At 45.6% G+C, this 18,211-nt stretch overlaps 1 protein-coding gene across 2 annotated transcripts in view; it reads left to right on the top strand.

Annotated features, from left to right (window-relative positions):
- Positions 1 to 7,055: 7,055 nt before the first annotated feature.
- LOC115591690 (myomegalin-like) overlaps positions 7,056 to 18,211 on the top strand; it is a 49,885-nt gene continuing 38,729 nt past the window's right edge. The window contains exons 1-2 of one of the 2 annotated variants that reach the window (XM_030433889.1): positions 7,056 to 7,133; positions 17,553 to 17,608. In XM_030433889.1, the coding sequence (XP_030289749.1) occupies positions 17,602 to 17,608 (7 nt within the window). In that variant the 5' untranslated portion in view covers positions 7,056 to 7,133; positions 17,553 to 17,601. Of the gene's footprint in view, positions 7,134 to 13,573; positions 14,209 to 17,552; positions 17,609 to 18,211 lie in introns of those variants that run through there. The other variant, XM_030433888.1, reaches the window with a different exon arrangement.

Here is an 18,211-nt window from a genome sequence, read left to right as displayed (position 1 = left end):
TGTTTGATGATCATTATGTTCTCTCAGAGGGCAGCGGCCAGGGATTTTGGGGGGAAATATAGAAGACATTAATCAAAGTCCCTAAACTGGCCTCTCCGCCAAAACCCCCCAAAAAGGCAAAATTCCTGTTGATTTTTGAATTGATTCCTGTTATTGTGTCACAAAAGTCCAGTTCACGCTGCCTTTTTAAGGCGTGAATTGTGCTGATAGTCCGACTCGTTGTCTGCGTGGGGGTTCCAGAAATGGCAGCGGAGGGACAGAATGTGCGGCAGTCAGATGGCGTGGTGTCAGGTAGGTCGTGTCTTCGGCAACTTATATGAGAATGTGTAAAAGTGTCTGTCATCCTGTCTGTCTTACAGACTCGCAGTCAAGCTTCCGTCCAAAAAACAGCATCTGTCCCGGCAGCGAGAGCCAGGAAGCTCCTGCTGTTTACTGGCGATGATTACGTGACCTGATTTTGAGCAAAAAACATTTAACTCACACGTCTTTGTTGCGTTCCACTGTTGTGTTGTTGTAGTTACTGTCTTTAGCAACATCAGGAAGAGTCCCAGCGATGGTCAGCCCTCCAAACCGAGTCTTCAGTGAACTTCCCCCCCTGGAAACAGCACCGGACAGGGTCTGCTGTGTCTCAGTTCAGGGTCTGCATCCTCTGAAGGACTCGGCCTTTGTGGTCTTTGAAGGCGAGTCCTTCAGAGAGACCTTGTTAACCTCGTCAGCCGTTGTTAAATGTGACGGTCTAGTCTTTGGAGCATTTCCTGGTTGCGTCACCAGATGTTTTACCCTTACGTCACGATTTCTGCCGCCCAGGCCCGCGAAAGTGACGATCTACGCCACGTGATGTCGCCATTTTCTCTCTTTCTTTCTTATTTTTCCTGTGTGCAAACAATCTTGGGATATGTGAGGCCACGAAGGATCGTAGCGGTGCATCCTCCAAAAACAGGGAGAAGAAGGAGCATCTGGAGGAGCCTTCAGATTGGGACAGCGTTCACGTGGCGTTGTGACGCGTTGTTGCCTTCAAATGCTCCTCTGAAGGATGCAGACCTGAACTGAGACACAGTCTGAGTCTGCTGTGTACTGATGGTGATTCTGTTATCTCATGTAGAGCAAAACACCAACAGCATCTATACGATTATAAACAGTCGGCTGAGACAGATCTCAACGTTACGGTGTGTACCGTCACGTCTCTTCTGGTTCCTGCATGTTGTGTTAAAATGACACTGCAGCGGCTTCATGTCGGCGCTGCTTGGAGCCTCGGCTGCAGCCACAGTGTGAAACCTCTTTGTGAACAAAGATGATCACCTCAGTTACTCTCTGCTCCTCTCGACCCGACTATCCGGACTTTGAGAACAGGATCCTTCACGCGATCCAGCCTCTGTTCGCGCTCTGCTGCACAGGCACAGATGATTCCAGCACACATACAGCGTGACAAACTCAAGTAAACCTCCAGATCTGCCAAGCAGCCATAAAAAGCTCTGACGCAGCAGTTTCCAAAATGTGTCTGTTCTGATGTGCTGTAATTACAAGTTTCCATGACAGAGACCAACTTGGCAGAGCAGAAGGTTGAATGTGAACTGAAACAATGCCACGATGATACATTATGACCCACCACTTATCATCACACATCATCCCAGTGTTTTCAGTTGGACGCTCTGCAGCTCTACATCTGAGGAATCCTGTTTTTCTTTGGACCCGTCGTGCTCAGTCTGAACGGGCCTCATGAAATCCTGCTGACGCCTCACTTCCCCTGAGGAACGGCTCTTCTTCATCTTTATTTTCCCCTCTCCGCTCATTATGCGTGTTGTTGGACTATTGTGCTGCGGAGGATCTGCTGCACACACATGAAATCTACAGAGACAGCAGGAATGATGGGAGTGGGAGAGAATGAGGTGGGGATGGGAAGAGAGAGCAGGAATGAGAGAAAAACATCCTAACAAACCGTCCGACCCGCTATAGGCTGACGGTTTATTTAAGAAATGTGTCTCAACTCGTATCTGCAGCTCCAGATCACATCCATCCTGCAGAAGCCTCAGGTCCGAGTCACGGCCTGCACGGATCTGTTTTCTGCAGCACATTTCTTAAAACTAACTTTTACTATGCACTGAAACAGCCAACAAAGACGAGATGAGAAGATCTGTGTGCATCTGAAACAACGTCAGCTTCTGTGTTCATGCGTTTGTGGCTTTTAGTATGTAGCATTAAGCTAATTTAGCATCAACATGCTAATGTTGAGAATGTAAAGATGCGTTCATGCCAGAATAAAATCACTCCTCTTCACTTTGAATCTGGATAATGATTTTATTTCATTAAGATGAACGCTGCAGTTTCCACCTGTGCCACGTCCTCAAACGCCTCATCTGCAGGGTTTCTTGTGGTAAAGTTTTGCCATGGCGGGTCAGGAGAGGAGGCGGGAGAGGCGACCCATGAACACATCGTCACAGTTTATACAGGATATTCAGGAAACAGAAGCGAGACGTTAACATGAATCTGCTCACAACAAAGTAGACGTGTAAACGGCTCATGATTTCTGGAAAGAGACGTAACAGTTGAGTTCTAGTGCTTTGAGTGTCATCTAGATCCATTATATCAGAGAGAAGGCAGACATCCTCCAAACTCTGCAGCTCACACCAAAACCATCAAGGTGGGTCAATAACACCATCACACACCATCTCCCAGAAGCCCTCTGAGTTTCCCGCCCTTCGCCACACCTGTTCTTCATTCCCTCTCTAAGTCGCACAGGTGTAAACACACCACACACTGTCAGCTGTCCTCCACTGACTCCTGATTATGATCCTCATCCTAAATGATCCAGTTGGAGTTGAGTTGAAGTTATTTGCTTTATTACTTTGGAAACAGAGCGTTTTATTCTGAAGGAAAGCTTGTGTACTTCCTTTGTCATCGTTAAACTTTCACTGCCATCAACATCATCAAGAACAACGACGTAAATCACCATCATGATTCTGCAGTGAGTTCTATATGTGAATGATCTGAACATGTTTAATACAAAGTCTGTGTTGGTGTGTAACATGTGTTTATAATGATGGAGCCACCTGTGGGCCCGGCGGCGCTGATGCTGTGTGACTGATATCGGTGCCAGGCCCGAGGCGGCGATGACGGTTCTGATCGCTGCGTGAGCTCCGTGTGCAGCGATGAGCTCATATTAACAGTCAGCTGAGACGTCCTGACTGCGTCACACACGACGATGACAAACTCAAACAAACACAGCAGGGAAACGAACAGAGGGCTGAATATTTCCTACAGACGGGTCACAGCGGAAATATTCATAAACGTAACGTCACTCATCAACATGTACACAAACCGTACAGGACGCACGCAGACACGAACCGTCACGGGTGCTGAAACACACTCAATTTAATACTGACGCTTGTTTTACGTAAGCGAGAAGACGTTTTTCTGTGTACTTATTAAAGTAAGTAGCTTTTTAAGGGACCAAAGGACGCTTTATATTAGGGAAGGCACAGAGAACCAATTAAAAATAATAATGAGGATTCAGGAGATGATGTGATAAAAAGAGGGATGCTGAGGGAGTTTCACAGGAAGGACGCTGCTCTGTAGTTCCTTCGTACGACAGCAGAACTGGCTTATAACCTAAACTTAAAATTATGAAGACATTATATGATATACTGTAGGATTAACCAGAAACTAAAGCTAGATTTAGACCTAAAGAAAAGTTATTTTCAGTCCCACGCTTGAGGGAAAGTTGGGGGAAGTTTCTTACTCCGCAAAACCTGAGAACCTCGATTTGATATGATGTAATTTACGTCCTCGATGCACGGCAGCACGGTCTCCAGGATATAATGTACCACAGATACCGAGCATGTGACATCACACTCACATTTAATGCTTATTAGCTGATTTGCACATCAGAAGTTGGAGGGAACGGCTGGATATTCTGAAGGACACGTGGAGACATTTCCGGTCTCTACTGAGGCGACCAGAACTGTTTTCACTGGAAGTCAGATCGTCTTCATCTGTGATTGCGGCGACTGAAACAGGTACTGTGACCTCACCAGGTACTGTGACCTCACCAGGTACTGTGACCTCACCTGGTACTGTGACCTTACCAGGTACTGTGACCTCACCTGGTACTGTGACTTCACCTGGTACTGTGACTTCACCTGGTACTGTGACCTTACCAGGTACTGTGACCTCACCTGGTACTGTGACCTCACCAGGTACTGTGACTTCACCTGGTACTGTGACCTCACCTGGTACTGTGACCTAACCAGGTACTGTGACCTCACCAGGTACTGTGACCTCATCAGGTACTGTGACCTCACCTGGTACTGTGACCTCACCTGGTACTGTGACCTAACCAGGTACTGTGACCTCACCAGGTACTGTGACCTCATCAGGTACTGTGACCTCACCTGGTACTGTGACCTCACCAGGTACTGTGACCTCACCAGGTACTGTGACCACACCAGGTACTGTGACCTCACCAGTTACTGTGACTTCACCTGGTACTGTGACCTCACCAGGTACTGTGACTTCACCTGGTACTGTGACCACACCAGTTACTGTGACCTCACCTGGTACTGTGACCTCACCAGGTACTGTGACCTCACCAGTTACTGTGACCTCACCTGGTACTGTGACCTCACCAGGTACTGTGACCCCACCAGTTACTGTGACCTCACCTGGTACTGTGACCTCACCAGGTACTGTGACCTCACCTGGTACTGTGACCCCACCAGGTACTGTGACCTCACCAGGTACTGTGACTTCACCTGGTACTGTGACCTCACCAGGTACTGTGACTTCACCTGGTACTGTGACCACACCAGTTACTGTGACCTCACCTGGTACTGTGACCTCACCAGTTACTGTGACTTCACCTGGTACTGTGACCTCACCGGGTACTGTGACCACACCAGGTACTGTGACCTCACCTGGTACTGTGACCTCACCAGGTACTGTGACCTCACCAGGTACTGTGACCACACCAGGTATACCTGGTGAGGTCACAGTATACTGTGACCTCACCAGGTACTGTGACCAGACCAGGTACAGTGACCTCACCTGGTACTGTGACCTCACCAGGTGGTTTTTGTGCCTGAACCTAACCGCAACATGAGCACAGCGAACAGACAAACAGAAAACCTTCAGTTTGAACAAATCTGCGGTTTAGCAGAAAGATATTCTGGTGTTTGAGTTCACACCACAAGTCGATCGATCGCCTGCCTGGTCAGTTAGGATGTAGATTCAGAACGCTTTCTGATCTTCATGAAAAATAAAGTTATCAATTAAGAAAGTACAATATTTGCTTCCAAGATGTAGTTCAGTGGAGCAAATCAGTAAAGTACGACTATTTCAAGTTGTACTTAGGAAGAGTATTTGAGTAAAAACCTTCTTGTTTCTATGTTACACACTTTATTTATGTAGATTACTTTAGTGTGTGTGTGTGTGTGTGTGTGTGTGTGTGTGTGTGTGTGTGTGTGTGTGTGTTTGTGACACAGACATGAATTACTCAGATATCTGTGAGGATGAGATGACGGGTCCGGATACATGTGGCCTCAATGTGTTTTCTCCCTGTGAGCGACAGAGTCAGACACACACACACACACACACACACACACACACACACACACACACACACACAGGGAGGTGTAGTTCACCTTCTGACCACCAGGTGACAGAGCAGCAGTGGTCTGTTGGCACCGGCTGTGTGGAGGAAGCAGAACTGAGCAGTGAGTCAGAACCTGGAGGTGCAGAAGGAGGAACCAGAGAAATGTAGAACAAATGACGTCAGATGATGAGAAACAAACCGCTAAATATAAATATTCAGTGAAGAAGAGCTGCTGCAACATACAGAGACGTGTTGCAGAGGGAGGAGGGAACAGAAACATACAGTGAAATGTAGTGAAGAGGAAATAAAAAGGAGATAAAAAAGGAAAATAGTCGAAAAAATGATTTTATTTTGTTTCTCTGCTCGAGAAAATCTTATTTCAGGATCCAGATTTTATGCAGGATCAGGAGTAAAATGTTGGGAATCAAGAAGTTGAACATGATATTTAGAGAATTCAGAAATTTTGATCTTGCACAGAAGTGAACTTCAGGTTCACAGTCTTTTTTATCAGTTCGCCCTTTTTGTTCATTTCACTATCGAGGAAAAGGTGAAAAGTTGATGGTGACGAGAATTTTGCATCTTAAATAATTTAAGAGCATTGTGAATGTAACTAAGTACATTCACTCATATAGTTAATCAGGTACTCGAGTACAATTCTGAGGTAATTGTACTTTACTCGAGTATTTCCATGTTCTGCTACTTTAAACCTCCACTCACCACATGTTGGAGACAGATATTGTTCTTTTTACTCCACTAAATTCACTCAGATAACTTTAGTTACTAGTTACTTTGCAGATTACATTACCTGTTGACATTACTCATTATAACAGTTAACATGATGAGCTTTATGTCTGTCTCTACGTCATCTGTCTTGTCTGAAATAGTATTTATAAGGTTTTAGTCCTGTTGATGACGTATGTAAGAGCACGAGGACATGATGGTGTCTCTCCACCTGCTGTGACGCAGTTACCTGGTGGTTTGAGGGGGGGGGTCCCCGTCGGTTCAGGACCGGGTCTCCCCTCAGGGGGACAGTCCTGGTCTCGTGGCCCGTCAGTCTGACCGGTCACTCTTTCACGTGCTCGTGCGCCACGCTGAGCGCACGAGCCTCCCGCGCCGCATCACGAGGCTTTTCCTTTGATGTTTTGGGTTCACCGCACCGCTGGGATGCGGGGGGGGGGGGACTGACGCGTGAAAATCCAGTCTGCCGTTTATTGGGTCGCGCGGGTGGAGGGGGGAGGAGGGGGGGTGTCCCTCTGTGCTCCCGACCAATCAGATGAAACGGGAACATCAGCGGCAGCAGCAGCATCTCTGACTCCAGACCGAGCAGAGCATCTGGGATGCTGGCGGATGGATGCGGGCTGTGACCGACCGGAGCTGGAGGACGGAGGAGTAATCGATCAATTAATTAATTAATTAATTAACTAACTTAAGAGGTGCCGGTGATCCGGTGATGTGCGCGCGGAGGATTTCCCGTCGATGTGAATGGGAGGAGATGGAGAGGAGCCCGCTGCTGTCACCGCCACACACACACCAGTGAGACTCTGAGGTAACCACACACACACACACACACACACACACACACACACCAGTGAGACTCTGAGGTAACCACACACACACACACACACACACACACACACACACACACACACACCAGTGAGACTCTGAGGTAACCACATACACACACACACACACACACACACACACACACACACACACACACACCAGTGAGACTCTGAGGTAACCAGACATCAGCTGGTTCTGGTTCTGACAGCTCTGATGTAAAACTGCAACTTTACAACGAAACAGAATCATTGACATGTGAGCAGTGTGTTGTTCTGTTTACTGTGTTGTGGTCCACTGTGTTGTTGTGGTCCACTGTGTTGTTCTGGTCCACTGTGTTGTTCTGGTCCACTGTGTTGTTGTGGTCCACTGTGTTGTTCTGGTCCACTGTGTTGTTCTGTTTACTGTGTTCTGGTCCACTGTGTTGTTCTGGTCCACTGTGTTGTTGTGGTCCACTGTGTTGTTCTGGTCCACTGTGTTGTTCTGGTCCACTGTGTTGTTGTGGTCCACTGTGTTGTTGTGGTCCACTGTAGACCAGGACCCAGAGTGTTGATGCTGTCAGCTGTCTGATGGGTCTGCTGGAGGTGTCTGAGGCTCAGAGCCAATAACTGTTTCCTGTTCACTATTGATTCATTGATCTCTGAGCTGTGTGACAGCCAGCAGGCTGTGTGTGTGTGTGTGTGTGTGTGTGTGTGTGTGTGTGTGTGTGTGTGTGTGGGTGTGTGTGTGTGTGTGTGTGGAGGCTGGTGCCTGCAGGTGGATGATGATGATTGTGTCTGGACTCTGCAGTAAACGGGTCAGAACTTCTTTAAACCCACATTTGTTTGAGGCCGTCACAGCATCAGATTTTGATCTGATTGAATCAAATCAGTCTTTATATTTGTGTTCTGTCTGTTTTGTTTGTCTCTAAATACAAGAAATAGACGAGTCACACAATTATTACTTTCAATTATTAGTGTAAGACAAACAGATGAACTCGTAAAACAAAAGATGCACGAGGCTGAACATCTTCGCTGGATTATATAATCCGACATGTTTTATCAACACGATATCAGTATTTATTTTGCTGCTGGACCGGCTTTATTTTTGTGTCTCTCAGTCTGAACTCTGGACTCAATTCTGCACATGTCAATAATTTAATGGTCCACTCAGGAAGAAAACCTCTTCATGTGACCGCGATGCAGTAATTATGCCTTCGAGTGATCATCGGTCACTGATTAACACGTCCAGCTGGATGCTCGTGTGCAGGACGTTAACTCAGTATGAACTCTGTGTCTGCCGGCTCGCTCACGTCTCTGCTGTACTTCCACCTGATCTGTTCTCAGAGCGGAAATATAAAACCAGACTTTTTTATATTTTGACTCATCGCTGACAAGCAGGAGCTATTTTCTGCCTTTGGTTTCAAATCATTGGATTGGAGCCCGACTGACACGGAGTTGCTGATATCAGGGAGTAAAAATCTGAATTTATCAGCCGACAACAAGTAACAGGAGCTTTATTACCTGAACTGACATCAGAGCACTGAAACATTAAACTTCATTGGGACTTTAACAGCAACAGCAATGACGTCTCTTCACTCAAGATAATCCTCGTATATTTGTCTTGCCCGTGTCATTGCACAGAAAGAAGATCCATCGACTCAACGACCAGAGGCTCATGCATGTGATGGAAATCATTAATTTCATACCGCTTGGCTGAGCCGTAACATTAACTAGCTTAGTTAGCTCAGTTAGCTAACCTCTCGTTTGTGATCACGATTCCTGTCTGTGGATCATCCAGCTCCATTATATTTGAGAGAAACTATAAAACTCTGCAACTCAAAACCAAAGCTGATGTATAAATCACTACAAATAGGAAGAAAAATACGTATATTTGATTTTGTTTTTGGTGAACTGTCCCTTTAGGCATCCTAACAACACGCTGTAATTTTTTGATGATTTCCTAAAAGTAAAATGTCAGAAAAGGTTTGTTAACAGAGTATTTTTCCACCCTGAGTCGTCCGTCTCTGCTCGGAGCTGATTGTTATTACATGAGGCAAAACATCACACTGAGTTATTGATTAGCTTTAAAAGTGGTGTTTGGTAATCTGAGCCTGGATGGGGGTTGTCATGACGCTGATTAATAATAAATGTTTTTGACTGTTGACTGGATTTTTATTGAAAACAGCTGCGGGACAGTAATAACAGGCAGCGCTCTGAAAATGTGAGAAAACACTTCATGTGTTTGTATTTTGGACGCAGATCTTTTCTGCAGCTTCTCTACGTGGAAATCATCACGTTCCTGTTTGATTCACTTCACAACCAGCACGACGTTTCCAGGAGGTTTTTGGCTGCGCTGTAGAAAAACCCAGTTGTAAGTCGGCTCGCTCCGACACACTGTTGGCCTTTTCTGAAAGATACTCATCGACAGCTCGTACAGAAACAGACGACTTAATTAGACGGTTACATCCTCCCAGCAGAGGACGGCACACGGGCCTGGATCTGATCCGGGAGAGAGAGAGAGAGAGACGAGGTCTGTGCCTCGTTCTCTACAGACGGTGGTGGAGAGACACTGAGAAAATACCTCAGAATCTCCTCTTGAACACTGAATAACATGAAGCTGCTCCGGGCGAGATTATGTAAAAAAAAATAGCACAAAAAAAGCAACTGAGCTACGAAACGAAGCTGCAGCAGAGAAGGTTTCTCTACATTACACGTCTGTCAGGTGTTGAAGATTTACTCCAATTACTCAAATGAGTTTCAGGTGTCGTTGCTCAAATCTGCTCCATCAGTCCGTCCAGAGAAAGCTGGACTCATCCTCTTGTTATCCTTCAGTATTAACTGATCAGAGAACAGCTGGTTTGTAACGATGAGACAAGTGAGCCAGCTGCTGCTTTGCGTTTCTACTGGCATCATTCAGTCATTCAGTCGCTGTGTGCGTCTCTGATTTCCCAGCATCGCTTGGAGCAACATCAGCTCGTTACATGTGTTGCTCCTGGCTTCGCTCGCTAACACTGGCACCCACACACGACCGGTCCTCTGACAATTAATGCTTCACAAGTGTTGATGTGTCTGACAAGTAGAGCTTTAACAGCCTCTACCTGTTGTCTCTTGTCTCTACTCGATTTAGTACCTTTGTTAACATCTAATTAAAGAGCGATTCTTCACAACAATGCAATTCAACTTTAACTGCATTTTAACATTCACTGCTCGCTCCGTCTGTTCCGCTACAGGAAGTGTTCTCAGTTTTGACGACGTTGTTGGTGTTCAGATGCAAAAGTCAAAGAACATCTGATGATGATTGTCGTCCAGTGAGAATCAGATTCTCAGTTACCATGTTTATTTTGAGCAGAGCGGTGCTGATCAGATTACCTGAGATGGATTTTTATCGATCTGAACCGGGTCACAGAGAAACACTGAGACCAAGTTGAGGATTCAGAGTCAGTCCAGGTCACTGTGACGACCTTATGTTCTGACACAAAGTGTCATCACAAAGTCAACCGAGACGAGTGACGGTTTGAAGGTTGTTATTTTGGTTTGAGGTGGTGACAGGCCGTCCTATCAGCTCCCAGAGTGGGTGAAGGAGGGCGGGAGTTACAGTAAGAGAAGAAGAAAGGAGACAGATGTGAAGAGGGGGAGGCTGCAGACAGCAACGGACATCCTGTAATTATCCTGATCACACCTTTCCTGCACCCTTCCCTCCTTTCCTCCATGCTAATTCTACGCTAAAGCCCGCTAACTTCCTCCTTTTTTGATTGCAGAACATCACAGGAACTCAACTTTGGCAAAGTAACCTGAGGTGGCAACAGTCCACACATCGTTTCCTCCAGTAGACGTTCAGGTACTCATGTAAAAACAGACTCTGGTAAAAGTAGAAGTACTGATCCAGCTTGTTTACTCCAGTTAAGTAATAGATTACAGGCTCTGACATCAGTACTCAGAGTATCAGAGTAAAAAGTCTCCCTCTGAAGGACATTTGTGGCCAAAGCTAACTGAAGCTCACGTCATATTAATAGAATTCAAAGACTATTAAAGTTAAAGGTAGAATCAGTAGGATTTGTCCCAGCTGTTCCTGAACGCACCACAAAGACAGTTGATTGTTGAGTCTCATTCTCAGGACGTCAAATAGACACATGTTGGGTTGGTAAAGCGTCCCGAGCAGCAACAAAGAGAGAAAATCAGAAACTCTCTGCAGATACGAGACACTAACACGCCTTTTCTCCACATTCCAGTCTCCCTCTCTGTCTGTTTACGTCTTCTTACGTCTTTGTCTCGTCTCGCTACATCTAACGTGCGTGATGAGAAGATAATCCATAATTCACCTGAAATTCATCAAACTAAAGTAACGAGCCTGTTTTGAAGCTGTGAGGAGGAGAAAGTTCAGATATTTGTGTTCAGATGTAGAGAAAGTCACAGAGATACTTTAAGTCCAGATACCTGAAACATCTGCTGAAGTACAGACACAAAGTATTTGTTTTTGAATCCTAAAGTGAAACTGAAAAGCAAAAAATCTGAGAAAACTGAGAAAAAAAGTCATTTCTGTTGCGTCACATGAGCTCACATTTTCCCTGCGGTCCCTCCGGGAGACCTCGTCCTCCAGGTTATAAACGTCTCTCTTAGACTATAATCACACAGAGAGATGAACACAGAGTAAACACCGCAGCCACCGAGCAGTAAATCACACAGAGTGGAGGGCTGTTCTGTTCTTTTTGGCTGGTTGCATAACGTGTTTTTGGCTCGGTGTGGAGAATCCTCCCCGGCCCGGCCTCGGCTCCGAGCTGCAGGCCGGCTCAGCGCTGTATGTGAGGAATGTGAGGCAGGTATGTGAGGAGGAAACTTAGAAAAGAGAGTGAAAGACAGAAGAGGTTAGTGGAAGAAGGGAGGGAGAGATTCCTCGAGCTGCTCGTGCATCTGAAAGTCCTGAATCTGGAGTGAATTCTGCAGAAACTTCACTCGTCCACGCTGCAGGTGTTTGTGCTCAGAAACACTCTGCTGGAGTTATTTTAAGATCCAGTCTGCAGAGTCAGAAGTAGCAGCCGGTATCTTTTAAAGTGCTGGGAATCATTTACACTCTGCTCAGACTGGACAGAACAATCTGACGCTGCCACACGAGGAAGTAGTTCATTTCTTAAAGAATCTGTTTTCACTCATCGTTCCTGGTGGCTCATTAAAGTTATAGCGTAGTGATCTGGGAAGGTCGTCGAGCGCTGTGATCGTTGCTTTTCTCTCCGCTGTGTTGAAAGATTCTTTTAATGCGACGATCAAAAAGAGACGATGGGCCGTCGATCACACACTCCACACCTCCGCTGGGTTCCTGCTGAGGAAATTCATTGGTTCTACTAGCTCAAGACCGAGTGATGGAAAATCAAAACAAGATAAAAGCAAAGAAAAATCAGAATCATAGAAAGAATGAACAAAATCTATGTATATTAAAATAAAATAATCCATCAAAAACAGCTTTCTAATAATGATTAATCAGTATTAATTGGATGTTGTGATGTGAACAACGATAAATAAGTCACAAATAAATTAATAAATACACATTATAGGTTTTATTTTAAATGTTAAGCTGCTGTAAATAAATTCACTTCCTGTAGATGTTTCAAAATAAAAGCCTTCCTGGGAATTGCACCCTACACAGGAGGATGTGCTTTTAATTTGAAACTGATTGTGAAACAGAATTTGCTCAATTTAATTTTGGGTTGTCATAGATACTGATGTTAGAATGAGCCTATTTCTGGTTTGTCACATTGGACTGTTGAGTCGAGGCAGATGAAGGTTCTGTTGGATCATTTAGCCCCAAAACAACCAGCGAGGTCGAACAAATATGCAAATAAAGAAACGTACACCGCAGGAGACCACACCTCTTTCTGTTTGGAGAAGCCCGAGGAGGAATTTCATGAACGTTGATCCAGACTGAGGCGGCTGACTCCGAACCCGCCGCGGCCCGGCTTTGATCCTGGAGCTCCTGTACCGGGCCTCAATGTGCCGCCTGTCTGTTTGAGTCGGGTCAACACAGCTGCACTGTGTGTCTGTTAGAAGTGCTTTGTACAGAGTGATAATGGAGTCGGTTAATGTGGTCTAATGAGAAAGATCCTCACATCTGTGTGTGTGTGTGTGTGTGTGTGTGTGTGTGTGTGACCTGCAGGCAGAAATGTTAAGCAGCTCGTTGTGTGTGTGTGTGTGTGTGTGTGTGTGTGTGTGTGTGTGTGTGTGTGTGTGTGTGTGACCTGCAGGCAGAAATGTTAAGCAGCTCGTTGTGTGTGTGTGTGTGTGTGTGTGTGTGTGTGTGTGTGTGTGTGTGTGTGTGTGTTGTGCACTGGGGGAGATTAGAGTCTGAACTCATACCTGGTTTTACCTGCTGCAGGCCTGCTCCGACATGTCACACACACCTGCAGGGGGAGGAGGGGATGCATTACACACACACACACACACACACACACACACACACACACACACACACACACAGAAACACACTCATATGGGTTTCCTTCTTGTGCTCCACCCTACCTTCAGAAAATACCAGAGGCAAATAGTCAATTGACAGTTCAGTGAGTGTTTTACAGGCACTAACTGGAGGACGTTGGTGTGGTTTGTACACATGCCGACACACACACACACACACACACACACACAGCAGTGAAGCGTCTGTTTGGGAGCGTGCTGAAACAGATCAGTCTTTCATGCTGAACCAGGCGCTCTGTCTCTCTCTGTGTACCTTTGCTCCCCTGGTGTTTACCTCCTCTCTCTCCGCTGCTCTCTGCCACGTCAAATCACTGCCCGGCTGCTTCTTGGCTCGCTCCTCCGGGAGCCTCGTGGCCAGACGAGCCTGACTGTGGTCACTTCTCTCTGGGTCTGAGGAGTCAGAGACGACTGGGTGGAAGATTCGGCTCACGGCTCTGCTGCTTTGGCTGGAGTTTTTGTCCACGTCTGACTGGAGGATAAACGGATGTGTGCAGGTCTGTGGAGGCAGTCAGACTGAGGACCTCCGCTCACCTGACGGCTCGGCAGACAGCAGCTGAGATCTGAACCGTGTTTGTGTTTTTCTCTATGAAAAATGAGTGGATATCTCTACAGAGGAAGGTAAGGCTTTGTGGATGGTAACAGCTGTTGTGATGAGTCACGGGGGTCAGCTTGGTGTGTGTGTGTGTGTGTGTGGTTTGTGATCTGTGGTTTTCTGTGTGCATGTGTGGCGGTGCATTCATGAACATAATGTGAATAGAAAAGCTCTCCTCTGCCGTGAGTACAGATGAATAAAGTAAAAGAAAGTCTTCTCTACCTCGTGCTGAAAAGAGGACCTTTGTGCTGCTGTTACATAAGGAGGTCTGGACTCCTGCGAGTGGTGTTCCTGAATCACAGGCAGCTATTGGCTGAGCTGATTTCAGTCATTTCAAAGCAAACACCTGGATTATCTGTGTTCAGTGCCGTCGCTTCTCACGACTGCCAGACACAACAGAGGGTCTGTTACAGTCTGTAATCACAGACGCAGACTTTAATTCATCATTTCAGATGTTAATGTGCTGATGACTGTGTGTAACTCCTCTGAAGGTTTGAGGTTCATCTCGTCAACGCGAGCTGTGTTTCCATCAACGTATCTTTATGAAGGTTTTGAAGTATCACATCAGAAAAGGTTGATGGAAATGGCAGAATAAATGTTGGGAAATTACATTTTTGCAATGACTTCATGTTAAGTTTTCTTTTTTTTCCTCTTGTCACAATGTTGTGTTAAAGCTTCTGTTGGGTTTAGGCACAAAAAACACTGGAAAACACGCTTTCACATCCAGAAGTGTCTCGTTAACAGATGTGAGATCTGCACGGACCCTCGTCAGATATCCAGCACTCCGACACAATCACAGACTTATTCTGCATTTTCTTCAACAATTCAAAACTTACTCTCAGATTCACTTGGAGCTTTGATGGAAACATGATGAACGTCTGACAGTTTAATAATTGAATTATAGCTCGTTATTGAAGCTATTTGATGTTTTACACTGAGAGAAATATTCAAACTGACGACTTTTTTTATGCCTGTATCATTCCATCAAAAGGAAATAATCAGTTGGAAAAGTCCTTCATACACATGTTTTGTGTTGAGTGTGGATGAGCGATCCTGACGGCTGCTCGGTGACGTTTAAGGACTTAAACTGAGACGCAACATGGAGAATATTTGTTTTGGATATAGATTTGCTGCCAGAATCATGTCTCAAAATTCCCAAATCAGGACTTGTACTTGCCTTTCATTTGAGCTATTGAAAAACTTATTTGCATTACTTGTTTAATTAAGTCTCTAGATATCAACAGTAACTACAAAAAGCTGTTGACACTTTCCAGAGCTTCGAGTGTCGTCTTGAGATTTACGGCTTTAATTGAGTCAACAACAGATTAATCACAAACCAGGAAGTTGTAGTTCAGCATCTTCACCCCGTGTGCACCAGGACAAAGAGGAAGTAAAGGCACTCCGATTGTCTGTTTATTAAAGCACAAACAGCCAATCAGTCATGGGTTGATTGTGGTGCGTTCAAGTGCAGCTATACGCATCATTCTGTCTTTGAAACGAGCTATTACGTAGAAGTTAGCTCGTCGAATTCAAGTTTCTCTAACTGTTGTACACAGATGACAAACCTGAAGGAATGAAGTCTTTGTGTTTCAGAAACTAACTATTGCTCGATATTTTTTACATGATTATGTCACAATAAATACGGGATGACCTTTAGAGCTGAAAATCTTTTCGCTCCACAGTCATATGCTCGTACTTCTTCACACACGTTCTGCTGTTTATCCACAGAGGTTGTTTTGGTGCGAGCTGCAGAGTTTTGCAGATATCCGCTGCAGAGGTGTCTGTCTTCTCTCCAATATAATGCAGCGAGGTGACTCAACTCAACGTCTCTTTCCAGAAATCCCGACCTGGTCACTCAAGATAATCCACAGAGGTTCTTGTGAGCAGTTTTTTACGTGGGAACTATTTCTTCTTTTGTGGTATAGCGTGCATGAACTCACAGACGACAGATCCCTGGTCATGACAACGTCAACTTTTAACGGCATCCTCCTCGGCTGAGTTCTTAGCTAGCTTGATTAGCTTAGTTGGCTCAATTCTCGTCACATGTATATGCACATTTTCTGCGTGGTGCACAGAAAATAGTTCCTGCCTCTTACCTGTGTCTACCACATGCAGTTGGCACAATTATGGATGTGCTGTGGATGACATAAAATGAGCTTTAAATGAATATTTAAAGGGAACATCAGGGTGCAGCTGGTCAGCTCTGTTTCTGCTGGTGTTAGCATCTTGAGTTTATGAAGTTTCCTCTCAGAGACTCAAACCTGAAGTCGTTCTGGGACGTGTTGCATCAGTTTATTGAATTATTAGCTAACAGAGAGCTGATTTAGAGAGATTTGATGATGGTGACGACACTTGAGAACACACATGTTGTCCTCCTGTTGGCTCTCAGCTGCTGGAGGTCTTCACAGTCGTCCGCTCAGCTTCTTTTGTCTCACGGGACACATTTGTTCGCCTCTCCTGCAGCTCTCTGCTCCTCCAGCTGTCACCGCCCGCGCTCATTTGTTCAGGCCGGCGTGGAGGTCACAAACACACCTAGGTGGTCGAGGGGTTGTAAAACAAGTGAATACACTCGTTGCACTGAGAGCTTTTGGTTCCTGTGTTATTCAGAGACAATTAGTCGGGGCTGATTATGTTCTCACCCTGACGTGAAGCTCCTTTACAGCCCGGTGAGATCTGCTCTGAGTTAATCTGGCTCATTGATTATTCATGTAAGGCTCCGGGGACGTTTCTTATGGAGAGAAAATCCTGCCCACGCTCCTCTGATCCTAAAAATCCTCCTCACTGACCAACTTTAAGCCACGTTGGGCCGGTGAGCCTCAGAGGCAGACACAGTCTGTTTTTATACTCTGACGTGTTACAGAAAAAACCACAAACCTTCAATTTAGTGACCAAAGAAGCCTTTTCATAACCATTAACGTGACTCTGAGTAATAACGCTCTCAGAACGCTCCAGGTCGACCAGCTGAGGAGGGAGTTCTTTGTTTCTTCCACTCTCTTTCTTTGTTTACCGTCTCTCTGCCGGTGAGTGATGGCGGTGTGACTCCAAGCATGCGCTGACTCAGTTTCCACCACCAGTGTGTGAGTGTGCCTTCTGTCTCTGACATGTCAGTGGGAAGCTTCAGCTCTGCTCATCCTCCACTATGTTTGACCCTCTGGGCTGTTGAGGATTTCTCACATTTTCAGTGACGTGTGAGGCGGACAAGACAGCAGCAGGTAGAGGGAGAAAAACTACAAGTTATTTAGCATAAATCTGGTCAGACAGGTCTGAGCGCAGGCAGCAGGAGCTGTTTGCAGGCTGCTGCTGTTTGTGAGGACACGTGGGACAGTGTCGCGTCTGAACGAGGTGGGCTGATAGCTGTGTCTCGTTTCAGGCACTGTGGTGCAGAGAAGAAGAAGGCCAGGCCGAAGAGCATCGGACCGATGATGGGTGAGTCCATATCCTAAATGTTTTTTAAATGTTCTCACCTCGAATCAAGGTGTTTCTTTGTTCTGTTCACTGGTTTTATTCCTGCAGGAGAAACAGTTCGAAGGACTCATTACAGCTTTAAGACCGTCAGCCTGATAGAAGCTCTTGTGTTGACTAACTAGCTGTTTGTAGGAGCAACAGTCCGTCACCACCACGAGTCCATGAAAGACTGAGTGTGTTAGTAACGGCCACCACCCCTATAAGAGTGTGTGTGTGTGTGTGTGTGTGTGTGTGTGTGTGTGTGTGTGTCCTCTGTCACTCCCTTATAATTTCACAGGACTCGACCTTGACAGAAATCTGTAATTTTGTAGTTAAAAATACAAAAAGAAAGTAAAAAAATACACAGAAAAAGAGTATTTTCATGTGGAAGACAGAAACCAAGACATGAATAGCTGCATAGTTATTTTCACTTTATGTGGAAAAACTCACACAGATCTATCAAACTAAAGTAAATGTTGGTATCATAGCTTTGTGTTCGTCTCAGCTGCTGATCACTGACTTAAAGATTTGAGGTACAAACAGGAAATGGATCTGAATGAACTGATCGGAAGTGTCCTTTGTAAT

Source organism: Sparus aurata, chromosome 11 (genome assembly GCF_900880675.1).
Source record: "Sparus aurata chromosome 11, fSpaAur1.1, whole genome shotgun sequence".
Lineage (NCBI taxonomy): Eukaryota > Metazoa > Chordata > Actinopteri > Spariformes > Sparidae > Sparus > Sparus aurata.
The sequence above is the reverse complement of the archived record's forward strand: the minus strand, read 5'-3'. Positions and strand labels throughout refer to the sequence as shown.